The sequence below is a fragment of the Prionailurus bengalensis genome, chromosome B3, assembly GCF_016509475.1.
Source record: "Prionailurus bengalensis isolate Pbe53 chromosome B3, Fcat_Pben_1.1_paternal_pri, whole genome shotgun sequence".
In the NCBI taxonomy this organism is placed as follows: Eukaryota; Metazoa; Chordata; class Mammalia; order Carnivora; family Felidae; genus Prionailurus; species Prionailurus bengalensis.
In genome coordinates, this window is record NC_057355.1 from 47,132,030 (window position 1) to 47,151,863 (window position 19,834).

The 19,834-nt window shown below is 44.2% G+C and overlaps 1 protein-coding gene across 2 annotated transcripts in view; it reads right to left on the reverse strand.

Moving 5' to 3' along the window:
* The window catches only part of LOC122468590 (myocardial zonula adherens protein), a 90,489-nt gene that overhangs the window by 45,460 nt on the left and 25,195 nt on the right, over positions 1–19,834 (reverse strand). For both annotated transcript variants that reach the window (XM_043555330.1, XM_043555331.1), the window contains exons 4-9: positions 17,596–17,688; positions 13,659–13,772; positions 9,672–9,824; positions 5,445–5,570; positions 4,304–4,432; positions 71–150 (exon numbers count right to left, since the gene is read on the reverse strand). In XM_043555330.1, coding sequence (XP_043411265.1) covers positions 71–150; positions 4,304–4,432; positions 5,445–5,570; positions 9,672–9,824; positions 13,659–13,772; positions 17,596–17,688 — 695 coding nt within the window. The remainder of the gene's footprint in view (positions 1–70; positions 151–4,303; positions 4,433–5,444; positions 5,571–9,671; positions 9,825–13,658; positions 13,773–17,595; positions 17,689–19,834) is intronic.

Consider the following 19,834-nt stretch of genomic DNA (forward strand, 5'->3'; position numbering starts at 1 on the left):
AGCCCACAGAAACACAGCATGGCCGCCCCAGCGTGTAAAGACAGTACAAGATAAAGGGCAGCGGTCTTACCTTTCCTTGTCAGAACCAGTTATTTCCCCTGACATTTCTGTTTCATGCTCCAGGAGCTGTAGCTGTAGTTGATGGCGTTCCTAAAACAGACACCGACATTGGAATCAATGGATTCCAGGCTGGACAGGGAATGTGTATTGAGCAATTCCAGCGCTGGTCAGTTCAAGTTCCCTGTGGGATTTCCACATCCACTCACCACAGTCCAGACAGAGCTCAAAAATACCAAATCTCTTGGATTGCACTTACAGATGTATTGGTGAATTAGAGACAAATATGCTGGAGAAAGCCAGATTTATTTTTTAAAAAAGGAACCAACCAACTTAGGTTCAGGTATCTTGTGAAAATTTACAGTTCTAAAATATGAAAATCAATACTCTGAAGTCAGTGTCCTATGATATTGCAAAATACTTGATTATTTTCTGCATTATCAAGAAAAGAGTCTCTGGGATTTGGGTAACATCCTATACACTAAGCTGGTGGGGTTTATACAGGTATGTATGTTCAGTTGTACCAATGTACTGTGGTAGTCAGAATAACAGATGGCCGCCCAATGATGTCCACATCCTAATCCCTGAAACCTGTGAATATGTTGCCTTACACATAAAAAGGAACTTGCAGATGTGATTAAGTTAAGGGTGTCAAAATGGGGGAATGATTCTGGATTATCCAGCTGGGACTTTACTGAAGGAGGAAGAAGGGCTGGAGACAGAGATTAGAAAATGCTACACTGCTGGCTTGGAAGCTGCCAGCTACAGCCCTCAGTCAAGGAATGCAGGCGGTTTCTAGAAGTTGGAAAAGGCTAGGAAAAAGGGGCACCTGGGTGGCTCAGTCAGTTAAGCATCCGACTTCAGCTCAGGTCATGATCTCACAGTTTGTGAGTTTGAGCCCCACGCCGGGCTCTGTGCTGACAGCTCAGAGCCTGGAGCCTGCTTCGGATTCTGTCTCCCTCTCTCTGCCCCTCCCCTGCTCGCGCTCTGTGTCTCTCTCAAAAATAAACAAACATTAAAAAAAAAAATTAAGTTTATCCAGAAAGGTAACATAAGAACACGGACAATTATTTGCGTGGACGAAGTAGAAAATGTTGACAAAATCGTAGCATCCATCATAACCAAAATTGCTCTAAATACATTACAGATGTTAGTGTAACAGATTTCCTTAAAATGAAATTTATCAAATTCTGCTCATGCTATTGGGCCCTAAGTATTACTGTGCCTCTTCGTTATTCTCAGAGATTCTCCCAACAAGTTTTTACCACCAAATTATTAAAAGCAAATCTTTGACAATCTAACTCCCATAACTTCTGATGCCACAAGCTGTGATACCCAAGGAACAGACCAAAGAGATGGGGGAACAGCCTACCTGGCAGGAAGACCATATTATCACTGATGGATAAAAGAAGACCAACTTCGGATGGGGTTTTGATTTTGTTTTTAAATCTCTCCAGCAGGGCACCTGGGTGGTTCAGGCAGTTAAGCAGCCAACTTCAGCTCAGGTCATGATCTCATGATTCATGGGTTCGAGCCCCACGTCAGATCCTCTATCACCCTCTCTGTCTGCCCCTCCCATGCCCTTGTATACACTCTGTCTCTCAAAACTAAGCATTTTATTTAAAATAATCAATCAATCTCTCCTGCAAAGACCTTCTTACCGCCCACCTGGGCAGAATGCTCCCCTGTTTTCATATGGTTGCCTGCTGGCTGGAAGTTTACATAAGCCCTGAAATAATAGTGACAGATGTCCCACAAGTGAGCCCCCCAAGGCAGACTCAAAAAAAAAAAAAAGCTGTAATAGAGTCAGGGCTTTTCTAAACTGATGTACAATAAATTTTAAGTCAACTCTATGTGACAAGTTCTTACATTTGTATATAACTGTGAAACCACCACCCAAGCACAGAATGTTACCTTTTCCACAGCAGGGTCCCTGAGAGATCACACCCCTTAAAAGATTTCTACTAATCAGAAAAGAAAGGTGTTTTGAAAATCCAAAAATAGGAGCAAGCAGGATATGACACTGCCACAGTTCATGCCTGTGGACATGCTGTTCACATAGTGTGTGAGAGAGATTTGGCACAATTCCTGCTCTGAAAGAGGTACCCCTGAGGGAGGAGGAGCAGTCAATTGGAATACCTAATCCTAGCTAAATAAAGCTAGCATACCTCAAGCCTAAATGGAAAAGAAGATTTAGAAAAAGAACAAATCTTTTTCTGTCAGAAAAAGGTGACAGGACTTGAGGAACATCACGTGTCACATAAATGCTGACAGGGACGGCCGGCCTTACCACCACCCCTGGCCTCCCGCCCATTGCATCTCACATGGGCTCCATGTGGAAATCAGTGGGGAAAAACGCTGGACACTTTCAGAATCCCAAGGGTACAAAGAAGATAAGCCAGGGGCGCCTGGGTGGCTCGGTCGGTTAAGCGTCTGACTTCGGCTCAGGTCATGATCTCGCGGTCTGTGAGTTCGAGCTCCGCATCGGGCTCTGTGCTGACCGCTCAGAGCCTGGAACCTGTTTCAGATTCTGTGTCTCCCTCTCTCTCTAACCCTCCCCTGTTCATGCTCTGTCTCTGTCTCAAAAATAAATAAACGTTAAAAAAAAAAAATTAAAAAAAAAAAAAAAAGAAAAGAAAAGAAGATAAGCCATAAAAAAGGCCCAGCCAAGAAAAAGTTGACTGGGGACAGACACTCAGGCAAGTCTGTGAGAAAATCGAATCAGAGACACACATTTCAGAGCCACTACTATATGCCAGGCACCATGCTTAGCACTTTGTGTGGACTTTTCTCATTTACTCCTCACAAAGCCTTAAGAATTATTATTGTCAGCATTTTACAGAAAAGGAAACTCAGTTTGGAAGAGTCAAGTAACTGCCCACAAATACAAAGAGAGGCACGATTCAAACCCTAGGCTGCCTGATTCTAAAACCTGTATTTTTAGCCACCCCATGGGCAGTCTCTGTAAGAGGGCATCCTGTTCAAAACACAAGCTGCCCGCTCACTTTGTGCTTGTGCGTGGCAGGAAAATCTGTCATCCACAGGGAGCACTTGCATGACTAGTATCTTCTCTTGTTTCAGGGAAGCAGAATGTGGAAGAAAGCTCACCTATGTTCTAGAAAAATGCCATCATGGCACAATCTTCACGACTACCGCCTCCAACCTATACTGATGTGAGTTGTAAACATACAGTTTTACCCTCTTCTCTTCAATAAAAGATAGGATTCTGTTTTCCCAAGGAAGAGAGGTGAGGCAATAATGGATCCTTCGCTTTTCTCAAGTCTCTCCCAAATAAAGACAGATCCTAAAGCAGAGGCCCCCACAAGCCCTGAAGCTGAATCCAGAACACTGAATTTAATACCATTCCCACCCTGGTTACAACCCACCTTGTCCGGGGACTGTACAGGGGCCTATGTTGCAGATACCAGGGGTAAGGAGACCTCTCTCAGAATCACTGGAAGCCTAAGTGTTGACCTTGCTCACACTGTCATTACCCCTTGCTCATCACCAGCCTCAGAATGCTCAGCATGAGTTACTGGGTACTTCTATGTCACGGTCCTGGCAGGTCACTGCTATTCTGCAGACCCACACGCTGGTAAGAGCCATCCTCCAGAAACCAGCCACAGCTTTGGCCTAAACTACCACTCCTCCCCTAGAAGTCAGCTGTCACCTGCTAAGGTTCCCTCTTCCCTCTTCTTCTTTCCTGCTTTTTCTCTTTCCTCTCTTCCACCCTTCTTCCTGTTTTCCACTTTCTGCCTAATTTCAGCTTCCTCCCTTCTCTAAATTGGCTTCATTATCTCAGCTCATCTCCCGCCTTCCACAGCCTACCCCCATCCCCACCCGCACACAAAGAAAATGTGGTCTCCTCTGCTCTGCCATATCAGCGCAAAGCCAACCTTTCAGATGCATGCCCAAGAAACAGCACACTCAGAGTGTTGCTGTAACATTTAAATAAGGTTTGGTTACTCAATGAGTAAACGAAATTCATGCCTGGGACCCCAGCAAAGCAGGGTGCTAAAATATTAATTTTTATAAATCATTACAGGTGGAATGTTTTTTAAAGCATCAAAATAATTACCAATGAGAGTTCTGTTGGACTTCATGCTTTTCTTACAGCTTTGTCTTTCCTGTTTAAGGATGGGTGCCAAGGGCTTCTCACACCTTCAGACAGGCCTGCAGGGGACTGCAGAGACAGGGTAGGGGGGTCTGGGCAAGTGGGTGCTGGGCCAAGAGCAGTGTCTGTTACCTTTTCCATGCGCTCAATCAGCCTGTCCAGCTCTCCAATCTTCTGGTCCTTCTCCTCTAGGCTGATCTCCGCCGCCTCCATCTTTTTATTGGCTTCTTCAATAGCTTTCAGAAAACTATTGGTTTCTTCCTGCCAAAGAAACACACCGTCCTCAGCACAGCCATGGAGTCTAGGTTAGGCTGCTAACTAGGGTCCAAATGGTGCTGGCCTTGCTAAATCATGTCTCTTTAAAAGCATAGCCTTGGGGCTTAGCAGTGTTGTGAACTCAGATCATGAACTCAACTCCCATGATTCTGGTTCTCATACGTAAATAAAGAAACATCACGTGGCCTTTTAATGGCCCTAGTTATATTTTCTCCTTTCTCCCTACCTGAGTCCTTATGTCTGAAAAAAGAACGAAGTCTACAAATGTTCTCTCTCCCTTGACTGGATGCTTGAAGGGTCACTGTATTTGCCCACAGTGCAAAGTGGAGCATGGGCCACATGTGGAATTGAATGCAGAATGTCCAGACCGTTCTCCCACAATGCAAAGCACCAACTCAGTCAACCATTCAGACATCTACTGAGCTTTAAGAACACAAGATAAGGCAGCCACGGACTCCCTGCCTTCAAGGAACTTGTACTCTCTCCTAGAGAACCCAGGATGGGAGACGGACAGTCCAACTCTAATAACAGGAACAACAGGATGCCGCAGCAAGGAGCGGAGAGAGAGCAGGGGCTTCCCAAAGACAGCGGACACTTCTGGTGAACGGGAAAGATTTCACTCACCAAGAGGGTGGCATTTTCAAGGCCTTTCAGGAGCTTAGGAGGGAGCAAGGGCAGGGGAGGAGGGTATTTCAGGTGGAGAGGAGCAGGCAGAGGGGGGAAGGGCGTGGCTGCAGGTAAGTCAGGGACCTGCCTGGAGGCTGGCTGGAGTGTACTTGGAGGCAGAGACTGGGGGCCACTGTGGGAAAAGAGGGGAATGAGCAGAGGAAGGGAGGGAGAAACGGGGAGGGAGTGAGCAAGTGAATAAACAACCTGCCCCTCGCCGGTCTTAGAGTCCACGGACTCCCCTCCAAGCAGAAGCCCTGCTACGCAAGCCTCGCCAGCAGTAACGAACCGACGCTCCCTGCTGCCTCCTGGGCAGCTGTGACATACACACCAGCAGAGCCTCCTTCTCGGCACTGTGCTTCCGATGCTCTTCCTGCAGCTTCTCCTCGTAGTGGCTGTACAGCTTCTTGGTCATCTCTCGCATCACCTCGGCGTTGGCTTCCTGGGAGGATTCCACCTACGGAGACATGCATCTCAGAGCTCCAGCTCTTGCAGGTTCCGGGGGAACCAGCACCTTTTGCACCATGTGTGTCACCTGTGGACACGCTGGGGTGAACCCCCGGAACAAGACTCTGCGGGAGACAGAAGCAGCAGTAGCTAATGGGAGAGGGACCCCGTTGGGAGGAAGGGAGAGGGCGAGTGGAGGGGCAGAAAAAGAAAGAGCAGTACCTCACACTACGGTATCAGGACAAACACATTCCACACGAGTGACGCTTTCACAAGACAGAAACATACCTAAGTATCAGCCCTGGTTCCCAAATTTAGCCTTAAATTGAATTCTCTCGAAAATGTGTCCACGATTTGCTATCTTCTTAACCCCTTTTTCTTCAATAACTTTTCCTGCCTAATGTCTTTTGATCCTGAAGTTTTATTATCTTTTATTCTATCAATTTCAACAAACTTTTTCTCTGGATAATATGTCCATGCCCTAACTGGCATCAAAACGATAAGCTTTTTTAATTCTCAAGTATTCTGTTGTGGGCCCCAAAATCAGTACATTATTAGAATTGGGTCAGAGTGTGATAAATTATAAATTAAAAAAAATTCATGGGGTGCCTGGGTGGCTCAGTCGGTTAAGCATCCAACTTCAGCTCAAGTCATGATTTTGCAGTCCATGGGTTTGAGCCCTGCATCAGGCTCTGTGCTGACAGCTCAGAACCTGGAGCCTGCTTCAGATTCTGTGATTCCCTCTCTGTCTGTCCCACCCCACTCACACTTTGTCTCTGTCTCTGAAAAATGAATAAACCTTAAAAAAAAAAAAATTCAAAGGTTACCTGTAGAAGGAAGGAAGGAGTAAGAGAGGAAAGGGAATATTACAGATACAGATATTCTATTTCTGAATATACTGTTTTGTAGATTTGACTCTGAATCACATAAACTGTTTATCTGTTACCAAAAAAAATTAAATTCTGAGAAACTACCTACCAAGACCATTCGATGGGCAAAGAATAGTCTTTTCAAAATACAGCACTGGGACAAGTGGATAGCCATATACAAAAGAATGATGTTAGAAACCTAACACACCATATCCAAAAATTAAGTCAAAATGGATCAAAGGTTTAATCATAAAAGCCAAAACTATAAAACTCTTAGAAGAGAACATAAGGTCAATCTTTCTGACCTTTGATGAGGCAATGGTTTCTTAGATATAACACCAAAAGCACATGTGACAAAAGCTAAATTGAGGGGCGCCTGGGTGGCTCAGTCAGTTAAGTGTCTGACTCTTGATTTCAGCTCAGGTCATGATCTCCTGGTTTGTGGTTTCGAGCCCCACAACGTGTTCTATGCTAACAGCACAGCACAGAGCCTGCTTGGGAGTCTCTCTCTGCCCCTCCCCCCACGCTCTCTCGTTCTCTCAGAATAAACAAATAAACTTTAAAAGTTAAGGGGCGCCTGGGTGGCGCAGTCGGTTAAGCGTCCAACTTCAGCCAGGTCACGATCTCGCGGTCCGTGAGTTTGAGCCCCGCGTCAGGCTCTGGGCTGATGGCTCGGAGCCTGGAGCCTGTTTCCGATTCTGTGTCTCCCTCTCTCTCTGCCCCTCCCCCGTTCATGCTCTGTCTCTCTCTGTCCCAAAAATAAATAAACGTTGAAAAAAAAAATTAAAAAAAAAATTAAAAAATTTAAAAAGTTAAAAAAAAAAGATAAATAGAAAGACTTCATCAGTATTTAATATTAAAACTTCTGCGCTTCAAAAGGATACCATCAAGAAAGTGAAAAGACAACCCAGATAGAGAAAAGATCTGCAAATCACATCTAATAACTTGTATCCAGCATATATAAAAAAAAATGTACAACTCAATAACAGAATATAAGTAATCCAATGTTAAAATGGGCAAAGGAACTAATAGGTATCTTCTTTGGGAAGATACACAAATGACTTATAAGCACAAGAAATAGGCTCAACATCATCAGCTATCAGGGAAAGACAAAACCACAAAGAGACAGCACTTCACCCCCCTAGGATGGCCACAAGCAGTGAGACAGTAACAAGTGTTGGTGAGGATGTGGAGAAATCGGAATCCTATGCTGCAAGCGTATTTCTAGATTATTTTTCAAACTGTTTGGCTTTTTTCCCCCACCATTTGTACCCGGTACTTAAAATTTTGTTATGTCAGAGAAGCCAGGAGGCCTTTGAAGACATGTTGCCCACATGAAGTTGAAGCTGTCCCATTAGTATGCTGGCCCAAGAGCACCTAGGAAACACTTCAGCTCATATAAGAAAGCTGGAGTCAGCCTTTCTACCTTGTCCTTCCCCAAATATTGCATTTGGAAACATTTCTACTTGATCTGGGGAACACTAAGCCAGATCAGGCTAGTGTTTATGTGCAGGTCCAGCTTAGGAGATAAAAAAAAAAAAGGCCAGCAGAATTGTGGATGAGCAGGGCAAAGGCTGGAAGTGGCTGGTGTTTGCTTTCTGGATATGTAACCTCTGGATATGGAAGGTATACTTCAACCTCAATAGGTTACATGACGCTTATTTCTAAGATTTGACAAAAGTCTCTCTTGGCGCCCTCTAATTCAACCTTCTCCATCACTGGAGAAGTTCTGCTGCAAGGGCCACCAAGTGGGATACCCTGAACACCGATTATCATCAGCTGGGAGACACACAATGTGTCCTGCACCCCATCTCCACTGCGCACACAGACATCTAGAAAGGGCTCTGTCCCTCCTGTCCTGCTCTGCATCTAGGTCATGTGAAATACTCTGAGTCCTGCAACTCTTTCTGTGGGAGTTGGGAACATTAGTGAAGTACAGCATCAGCCTCTAAAACAGGCAACTGAGGATGAGATGTACCATAGAGGCTTGGTCTCCGTGGAAGCAGCCAGACTACCACACTGCCTAATGATGTCCCTGGACGCCTGACACCACACCGTCCTGGAACACACAGGAACGTACAGGGCAGACATGTATGGTACGCACTGAATACATGCTAGTGGGATGAACGACTGGATCAAGATCCTAAGCTGAGAAAAAGACTTAAAACAGTAATTTCGGGGTTTTTCAGCAACACATCCCTTTTCTTCAAAGTAACTCTTACTCAGAAATACAATATATGCAATAATAAAGAGAAGAGCTGCCCTGTTTGAAGCAAAGCAAAGAGGAGCTGATCTGCTCTAGAGCTACCTGGTCAGGGTGGCTGGGTTGGGCCAAGTGGACTGTGATGGCACGAACCCGTGGGATGAGAATCACTGTGACTACACAGTGTAGGGTGGCAGCCCCCCACCCCATCCGAGGCAGCCCACACAGAGGGGGGCCACATGACCACATGTCCCAGTTCGTCTCCATAAATCAATTCTTAATAGCACCACCTTTCATTCCCAAATGTATTCTGCTTTGAGCAATGAATTATATGGATGTACTATCTATGAGGCATGCTCCTCCAGGACTGCCTAATGCTGTGTGGAACGCATTTTAAACACCACATACTTAAGTAAAAACAAATTCATTCCAGAAATAATTTGCTGAGTGAATCCTATGAGCCATTCTCGGGTCTGCTCCTGCCAGTGGGTAGGAATTCAATCTTGTGTCAAATGTGGAAGGGGCACTAAGACCTCCAAGGCATTAGAAGCCCAGCTGAGGAATAAGCCCAGCCTGGTGGGCAAGAGGAACACTGTCCAGAGCCGTTGGTCACCCATCAGTCTTCTTCCTGCATGCTCTTAGGCTCTTTATTATCAAACCAGACAGAAAAACCTAGAGATATCAGAGCAAATCTAAACAGTGGGGCTTCTGAAGTCCTAGGTCTGTGGGCACCCCCAGTGCCCTCTCCATATGAAACAGCAGTGCCATGGTGACTGTCTCAGCAGCTCTTGAGGCCACTGGGGCCAGGAAGGAGTGCCCACTTGGGAGTATTCATGGTGCACCCCAATCTGGACTGACAGTAGGGAACACAGAAACCCCCTCGGTGCCTTCAAGCCACACCCGGTGGAGCTGGCCACTAAAGGGAAGGAAACGCCAACTAAGAAAACAGAGAAAAGGAGATGGAATGTTGAGGCTAGGAAGAGAGAGAAAAAGGAAAGAAGAGAAGGGTCAGGCGGAAGTCTCTGCCTCTACACGTTACCTTCATTTTCAGCAGCTGGTTTTCAACTTGTGCTGCCTCCAACTGCCTCTGCTTTTCCCGCAGCTTGTCCATGGATGCTTCATAGGTCTGCTGCAGATTTCTGATCTGGTCCTTAATGTTGCTGTTTTCCAAAGTAACATCCACGAGGGTTTTCTAGTGGGATGAAAAAAAAGCAAAACCAGATCTGGTGGTGTGAGACGATACGGCCAAGTCATGCACCAGGACATCCCTTTGCCATTAACCATTGAGATAGATGTCAGGCCCTAACAGTTGCAAGCCGGGACCCTGGTGTCTAAGGGGCTGTGGGTTCCCCCATAGCATAGTCGAGAGGTCTGCAGCTCTGTAGTCAAATGGGCCAGCAAGCATCCCCCGTGACACCCCACAACCTCTGCCCACACCGCTTGCCACTGCTAAGGATGGACGGAAATGGATTAAAAGGAGACTTTCCAAGGAAAAGTATTCATAACCCATCATTTCACATGGAAAAAAATGGGTTGGAAAATCGTGGACAGAACAATCCTATTTTGAAAAGGAAAACGTATAAGCATGTGTTCAAATGTGTTTATGCAGAGAAAAAAAATTTTAAAGACTAAGATCCATATCACCAAAATCCAAATAGTGGTTATCTCTGTGTCATAGGATTATGAAGGAGATTTATTTCCTTCCATGTGTCTTCTGTATCTTTCAAATTCCCACAACGAAATAAAACAAAACACATGTTTTGTAGAATGAAGATACTCCCCTTTTCCCTTAAAGAGGCTGTCACTTCTGTACTCAGAGACCCCCAGCCAGGACTGCCACCGCATGGTCGAGGCTCCTGTAGTGCCAGCAGATGCTTCACCTTCTCCTCTTAGGCACAAAAGGGTGGCAATGAAGGAGTCACAGAGAACAGAGTTTGGTGACCCAGACAAGGGCCCCAGAAGTGTCAAAAGCCCGTTGATTATTATTCCGGGCCACCCACCGGATCGAGAGTGATTATACTGATAATTGCTATTTAATGCTTTGGGTTCTATTTGGTTAACTGTCCGTACACAGAACAGCTTCCATAACCCAGAATTCTTACCAATGAGCCTTAGTTATGGGCATTATCTAACACCTCCCCAAATCATGTTCAACTGTCAGGCAGAAGATCCGGAGACTGGTGTTGGACACACGTCTCAACACTTTTGTCCTTTTTGTAGATGATCAGTCTCTGAAGCCTCCTCAAATCCTTAGCCTCCAATTTGGATAAAAAACCTCCCGTTCCTAAACTGACTTTAATCAAGAGCAAGGATTTTGGATGGTGGTACAAAGGCATTAAAGAAAATAGAGAAGCCATTTGGAAGCACAGAATCAGAAAAATATTTGAGCTGCAAGGGGCTTTAGAAACCACCTGACCTGGCCCAACCACGCCCTCTCCAAGGCCCACCGGCATTACGGATACAACTCCTGTGCTCACGAACCTACATCTGGACCAAGAGGCCAAGGCTCTAGTCATGGTTCTGCTATGAGGCAGACACCCTGCTCAAGTCATTTCTCTGCTGGCCTTGGTTTATTTATCCATAAAACAAAGGGACTGGAGATCATCTCAACAGTTCCTTCCACTTCCAACATCCTATGATATCAAACCAACAGTCTGGTCTCTCTGTCAATAAAAATGAAAACAGAGGGGCGCCTGGGTGGCTCAGTCGGTTAAGCGTCCGACTTCGGCTCAGGTCACGATCTCGCAGTCCGTGAGTTCGAGCCCCACATCAGGCTCTGGGCTGATGGCTCGGAGCCTGGAGCCTGCTTCCGATTCTGTGTCTCCCTCTCTCTCTGCCCCTCCCCCGTTCATGCTCTGTCTCTCTCTGTCCCAAAAATAAATAAACGTTAAAAAAAAAATTTTTTTTTTTTTTAAATAAAAATGACAACAGAAAGACTGGCAATGGAAGAGGTCAGGGTCTTGCAGAAATAAGATGACAACTATCTTCAGATCTCCTGTCTGTGAGATGATGCCTTTCTTTTCTCCATTTTCTCTTTCCCCTTCTGCCTCTAACTTTTAACAATAATTTTTAATCTTTTCATTATAAAGCTCTGCTGTTTGCCCTGGGCCAAGACACTGGATCACAACTAGGAACCAGTCAGGGTCCCTGGGTTATAGATGACCCTGTGCTAACAGCTGACCTCTGAAGTAAATGCCTGGGGTACCAGTGAGGATGACAGAGCATAAGTATGGCAGGGACAAAACACCAGAAAAGGATTATCAATGCAGACCAGGTCTGATCTCAGATGAGGTACAGCACTTCCTGGATGGCCAGGAATGAGAAGATGTCCAAGAGAGAAGGAAAGGGAGCCTTTCTAAGACCAGTTGATGGCCGGAAAAAGGGAAAAACAAAGGCTTCTGAATAAACTAGAGCCTGAGTAGGGGTTGGCCTGAGGTGGGGGAAAACTGGCATGCACTAAGAAGGAACAGGAAAAGGGTGAGGCTCAGAGACCCAACCAGAAATGGCCTCCCAGGGGAGCCTGGGAGGCTCGGTCGGTTAAGCGTCTGACTCTTGGTTCTCACACTTCGTAAGATCGAGCCCCACATCAGGCTCTGGGTTCCCTAGAGCCTGCTTGGGATTCTCTCTCTCCATTTCTTTCTTTCTGCCCCTTCCCCATTGTGCTGTCTCAAAATAAATAAAAACTTAAAAAAAAAAAAAAAAGAAGAAGAAGAAGAAAGAAGCAAATGTTCTCCCAGACAAATCCAAACACAACGCCCACCCAGGCCCATTGCTGGACAGTGGCCTCGCTTCGCGGTTGGTACTACTGCCATAACACTTGTTGTTAGGGAATATTCAGTTCATAGGGAAGTGGATAATCCCAACATGAAAATGTGCGTACTTATCTGATAAGTTATTTATACAGAACCGGAAAGGATAGGAAATAGCTGTGGAACCTTTAAGAGGAGGGTAAAAAGATAAAAGCCACATAAACTTGGAGGAGAGGCAGAAACTATTGTTTACATATTTGGAAGCTAAAGCCAAGGGAAGCTGTTTCTGGTGAACATAACACTTTGTTCTGAACAGTTTCAAGTTAATTTGCATAGGACATAGAGGACTCCCTTGGAAGGGTAACAATGGGTAACACTGGAGTGGTTAACTCCTAGCAAATCAGATTAACCACGAGAGCAATCCTCTGGAAGTGGGTTCACAGCACAGTCTTTCTCTTCCCTGTCTGGTGCTATAAGATATTCCTTGGGCACACGATTTCTTTTACTGGAAAATAATTTGGGGGCACCTGGCTGCTTCAGTCAGTTCAGCTTCTGACTCTTGATTTCAGCTCAGGTCATGATCTCACAGTTCGTGAGTTCAAGCCCAGCATTAGGCTCTTCACTGACAGTGTGGAGCCTGCTTGGGATTCTCTCTCCCTCTCTCTCTGCCCCTCCCCTGCTTACTCCCTCTCCTTCTCTCAAAATAAATAAACAGAAAGAAAGAAAAGAAAGAAAGAAAGAAAAGAAAGAAAGAAAGAAAGAAAGAAAGAAAGAAAGAAAGAAAGAAAGAAAGAAAAAGAATTTCTAAATTAGGAAAAAGTGCTTAACAGCCTCTGAGAGTTACTTGCCATGAATAAATACAGACTGTCTTTGATTAAGTCTGCCTTCTCCATGCTTGGGTGGAATATCCTGGAACACTGGGGCTGCAAAGAGCAGGAGCTGCTGTGCTATTTAAGGCACTGACACTTATGACCACCGGGGCACCTCCTGGAGAAAGTGACACCTCTGTGTGCAACTCAGAATCTGAACCCCCATTTTAATGATGGCAAAGACAAATGCAGCTCAAAGGTTTAGAGTCTCAGCTTGGAAGCGCCTTCTTTAACTTCTTTCTCCGGCTTCCTAGCAGGGTCTTTACTGTGGCCATGCTTGAAGGAACTGAATAATGAACTGAGGACATCCCGTGGTTTACTCTTCTACAAAGGCACAGGGCCCACGTGTGGTTCAGCGTGCTCACCCTGTCACAGAGGGCACCGGTCTAACAGTGAGCAGTTGAGTACCTGCAGGCCGATGGAGTCCGATGCTAAGGCTGAGTTCATGGCATTAAAGCTGTCCAGGGCTGACGACTGTGTCTGGATGTGATTCTCCAGATACTCCTGCTGAGCCTGTGAAACCTGGACAGGATGTCAAGTGGTTACACAAAACCATATATACCAGCAACAATCTTAGGTTAGGCCGGAACCTTCTCCTGACAGGAGCCACATCCATTTCAGTGATGTGTGAAGTACAGCTTAAAATTACAATATCAACATCTGCATGACCCGAAGAGAAGACAGACAAGAACGCTTTTCTTTTGTATAGTATTTACACGTTCACCCGTGGGGCCTCACTTAGTCCTCACAACATCGTGCAGCAGCCGGAACATCCCCTTTTATACAGAGGAAACAGAATCAGAGTTAAGGGGTTTGCTCCCCAACAGCTGAGCAGTGGCACAGCTGGAATGAGAACCCAGGTCCAATACCTTCTCGGGCCATCTTGCTCTTTCTCCTCACCACAGAAAGAACACATTCGGGGCTCACACAGTCCTAAGAGTTGTTTCGTGGCTGCTGCTGTGTTACCTTTGTTGGGCGTGTGCGTTGAACATGTTTGAGACTGCTTCATCAGAGACAGTCCCACCCCACCAGTCCCAAGCGAGACCTTAAAGGAGGGCTGGACATACAGAAGCAGGGAGGCAGAACTAGGGGGTGAGGGTTCCAGGCAGGCTCAAGGGTAGAGCCCTGCGTGGTGTGTGGGAGCCACAAGCAGTCAGAAATGACCGAAGAGGAGGTGCACTCCAAGAGTGGGAGGCAGAGTTGACACGGCAGACCAGGACCAGGAGCGTGTGGCACGTTCTTGTTCACGGGCGTGTTCACACAGCAGGAATTTAGGAATCTTATTTCGGCTGTGGAATGTGGGGTGGCCTGGAGGAGGAGAAGACTATAGGCAGAGAGACGCATTCCCATGACCATTCTCACAAGAGAAAATGAGGGTGTGCAGGAGACGGTAATAGAAAGCCAGGGGCAGAGACATTTGTGCATCTATTGCAAATCCCATCCCCTGGCTTTAATTACAGATGTTGACGTGTGTCAGTGGATGGCAGAGTGAAATTTCCACAAGTATATGAGAATTTCACAAGTGTCCTCCCACAAGCCAGTGAGAATGGGCTAGGTGGGTATGTTTACACAGCCCCACGCCTATCATCAAGGCAGCGGGTCTTACCTAAGCAGACCATCTCGCAGCCAAGCCCTCGCAGCCATATGCTAAACCCTAATGCACAACTGCTGTACCTATGCTTCCTTCCTGCAGAAACTAATTTTTATGGAAAGTAGGTCATATATGCATGGGCTTTTGTTCTTCAACACTGTGAATTGCAAATATAAAGAAAATTTTTTTCTCACAGGCATTAGTTTGTTTAAACCACAGGAATGTTATTTTTTCTTAAATCTGTAATACATCCACACAATTCAAACACAAAGTATAAAAGGTACACATTCAAATACATCTATCACTCGCATCCCATCTACTCAGGCACCACCTTGCCCACTCTGATCTTCAATCAGGAATCACAATTATTGAGAGGCACCGGGGGGTTCAGTTGGTTAAGCATCTAGCTTCAGCTCAGGTCATGATCTCATAGTTCAGAGGTTCCAGCCCCCTCATCGGGCTCTCTGCTGTCAGCACACAGCCTACTTTGGATCCTCTCTGTCCGCCCCCTTCTCAAAAATAAACATTAAAAAATAAAAAAGAATCAGAGGTCCCTGGGTGGCTCAGTTGGTTGAACATCCAACTTTGGCTGACACCCTGTGAGTATGAGCCCCGCATTGGGCTCTGTGCTGACAGCTCAAAGCCTGGAGCTTACTTGGGATTCTGTGTCTCCCTCTCTCTCTGCCCCTCTTGTGCTCGTGCTCACTCGCTCTCTCTCTCAAAAATAAACATTAAAAAAAATTAAGTTTCTGGATCATCCTTCTAGTAACTACTTTTGCACCCGCAAAACTAGCTAAACACTTATTTTCCCCTTCTGTTTTACATAAGTGGTGGCTCATTGTAGGTACTGTATCTTGCTTTTTTTTTTTTTTTTTTTACCATCCACTCTGTATCTTTGAAATCTTTCCATATCTGTTTTTGAAGAGCTTACTTGTTCTTTTTATTCTCTCCTCTCCCCTCCCCTCCTCCTCCCCACCTTCTTTTTAAATTCTGCATATTCTACTGTAGGGTCACAATTTATTTTACTTTCCCCTTCTTCATGGATGTTTAGGTTTCCAATCTCATTACTGTTACAAACAGTGCTGTGATAACTATTTTCACACATAGGTCATTTCACAACCTATGAGAGTTTATATAAACACAATGAGAGTTTATAGAGTATGTTCTTAAGAACGGAATTGCTGAGTCACAGGATATAGGATGTGGCAGATACGGCCATTTTGCTGTCCCTGGGAGTACTACACAATGACATCCTATCCAGCCACCTGTTTCTCCACAGCACTGCTAACGATGTCTTGTCCTGTTCCTGCAGGTGTGCTGAATTCATAGGTAAAAGTTCCATCTCAGGCTGGTTTGCGTCTGCATCCCTCTTATTGGGAGTGGGGTTGAGCATCCTGTCAGATACTGAAGAACTCTTCACCTTCATCTTGCTGTAGGTTACTTGTAACAAATATTTTGCCTATTTTTATGGCTTGTGGCCTTTTCTTCTTGATGCCTGGGCACTTTTTTGAATACTCAGAAACTTAGCCTGTTATCTAGGAGACGAAGGGCAAATCAGTTTTCCTAGGTTTGTCCTTGGATTTTGACTAGTGGCCCTGCCAGCACACGTCTTTCATGTCAGCGTAGTCGAAATTACCAAACGTTTCTTTTATGGTCCTGAGATTTCATGTCAGAGTAATAAAAAGCCTTTTTCACCCTTAGAGTATAAGAGAATTCAAATATATTTTCTTCTGGCACTTTTAAGTTTTACCTTCAATATTTAAATCTTTGATCTCTTTGGAATTTATCTAAATGTAAGTCTGTCCCAACAGCATATGCTGACTGGTCCATTTTCCTCCCTTTATTTGAGATGTTGCGTTTATAATATATTGGGGTAAATTTCTGGGCTTTTTCATGGATGCTTATTTATTTATGTACCAATATGATACTCTTCTAATCTCTGACAGTCTCTCAGTTTCTTGTAATATTAATCGAGCTAGTCTCCCTCGTTGTATTTTTTCCCCCCAGAATTTCAACTGTTCATATTTATTTTCTGTATACTTTGGAATCACCTACTCCAGCTGTAAAGACACAACATAAAATAAAAATCTGTTCGTATTTTTATTGGGTTACATTACATTTGTATATTAACCTGAACAATACTGACATCTTACGATGTTGGTGTTTCCCGTCTTAGCACATGGTATGTCTTTCCTCTTGTTGGAGTTTACTCCTAGGTATCTGGTGGTTTTCTGTTGCTCTTATTACTTCTAACTGGTTGTTTTTTGTAGGATGAAGTCCATTTGTTTGTATCTATTAATTTTTTTATCCTGCTACCTTACAAAATTATTTTTTATAGTAGTGTTTTTTTCATTGGTTCACTTGAGCTTTCTGGGTATATGATCATATAGTTTGTAAACAGTGACAGCCTTACATCTACCCTTCCAGTTTTTATACCACTAAATTTATTTCTCTTGTTTAGTTCCATTGGCTAGTTCTTAGGTACAATGTTAAATGGTAACAATGATAGCTGGCTTCCTTGTCTTGTTCCTGTCTCTACAGGGAATGCTTTGAAGGCAAAGATTATTCTTGCCACAAAAAATATTCCTCAAAATAATAAGCTTAATTCTGTGATAAAACCTCAGTTCACTTAAAATAGGATGCCATTCACAAAGAACATCATAAACTCAGATATGTTCAGGTACCAGCCACTGGGAGGGAGTTCTAAGACCTACCATCCTTCCATATTTCCAAGTCACTGGGACATTGACTTACTGACAGTTCCTGGGTGAGCTGTCGAATCTTCTGTCTCATTTCATCATAGTCTCCATACATTCGCTTCCTTACTTTTTCCAAAGTGGCTCTCACCTGCAGCCCACAAAGATGCTGGTTAAAGATCAAGTTATAACACTTTTACATAAGACTGCCAAAACCCTAATTTAAGGGTTTTAAGAAACCCTAATGGGAAGACGGGCCCACACACACACACAAAAAACACACACACAATTTTAAGTATGACATTAGGGAGATTAAGGGAGAAAAATCATCCTGACATCTAGTTAAGAGCCAGTGGTATTGTCCAAATAATAACAATGATAATAAATATGTACTATGATTGTATATAATTATTAATAAAGATTAATTACTAAATAATAAGCTCTGAAGAAAAAATGGTTTGTTGAAATTCACCTATCACCTATTAAACCATATTCAGGTAAGATTTACCTCTTTTTCTTTTTTTTTTTTCTTGATTTACCCTTCTATTGCACATTTTTGTAACTACAAAAATTTTAACAAGTTGACTCTATCAACAGGCAGCTAAGAGGACTCAAAAATCCAAAAAGCAAAACGCAACTTCTAATTTTCTCTATCTCCACTCTGACCAACAAAGAGCAATTAAATACCTGGGATGTACAGCAGGGAATTAGGAGCCTAGAAAGGCCATAAATTTGAACATCAGTTCTTCAATAATCACAATAAGGCATGAAATACAACAAAAGTCAGGGTAACCCCTAACATCTGTTTACATAATCACTGTTTAAGTTTTTTCTATAGTAGCACTTCTGGAGTGGTAAGGAGAGCCTTACAAATTTTGTAAATAAAAGGAAAAAAACCTTGTCCCTGTCTCCTCCCTTCTTCTGCTACCCCTCTGATTGATGGAGAACTCAGGAATCCTCCAACAGAAAAGAAGCCTCAAGGCGTCTGTGCGGCTCAGTTGGCGAAGTGTCCACCTTTTGGTTTCAGCTCAGGTCATGATCCCGCCATTGAGCCCTGCATCAGGCTCTGTGATGAGTGTGCAGCCTGCTTAAGATTCTCTCTCTCTTTCCCTCTCTCCCTCTCCGCCTCTCTCCTCTGCTCTCACTCTCTCTCTCTAAATTAAAAAAAAATTTTTTTTAATTAAAAAAAAAAAAAGGAAAAGAGGTCTCAAGGGAGCCCTCTATAGGGAGGCTCCAGAACTTCCAATGCCAGAAGGGCTCAAAGGCAACAGTTGGTTGGAATAACCAGTGTGCTGGGGACAGCATGGGGAGACTTCACCTTGAAGCTGCATTTGCACAGCTAGCACATGGCTTTAAATCAGACTGCATGTTTATTCAGGGTGACTGCATATTGGTAAATATTTCAGCAGGGGGTGCAGGAGAGGGGGGTGCAAGGCAAGAGGCCAAGCCTTCACTAGATGAATTCTGATAAGAGTCTACTTTCTTCCTGTCATCTACAAACATTTTAGAAAAATGAGACCAAAAGCACAACTCTTGGCTCTGGGTAGACAGAATGGCTTTTACCGTGGCCCTGAGTTGGCTCTGGTACTGCTCACCAGTGGGGACTGGGGGAGCTGGGTGGCAAATGCTGCAGGAAGCTAACTGGGCCAGAGTCACTCATGGCAAGAAAGAACAAACAACCCCATAAACATGCTTAGGGATGAGCCAGCGCGAGATGGATCTGAAGCCAACCATAGGAGGTGGAACCTGGAAATTAATTTTTTAATGGAGGCTGGCAATTCAGGTCAGAACCACTCCTGTGACCTAGGCACATGTCACCCCTGGTTCACAACCAGCCTCCACCTGCTGTTTTTGTCTTGGGCAAATGGCAAGTCTCAGCCTTGTTTAAAAGGCTTACGTCTGAAGCACTGCCATGTTATCCGAGGACTTTAAGTAAGGAGGGACTAAGTATTTCTGTAAGAAAAATACTGGAGACGAGGAATCTTCAAGTTGCTCTTATATATGAAAATCAGGAATGATATATTCTGAATGATTACAAATTGTATTCGGGTATAGGATGACTAGGGATCTGAGATAACACATGTCCTATGCATTTGTGTATGTGTATAGCTCGTTTCGCTTTTATTTTCTCTATTAAGCATTTATTATAATGAATTTATTTACATTTATTATACATTTATTTACATTTATTATAGTAGTATTATAATACTACTTTTAATCAAGACAAGATAATGTTTTATTCCTTTTAATTATACAAATACCCAAATCTTTCAAGACATGAAAGAAGGTGTCCAACA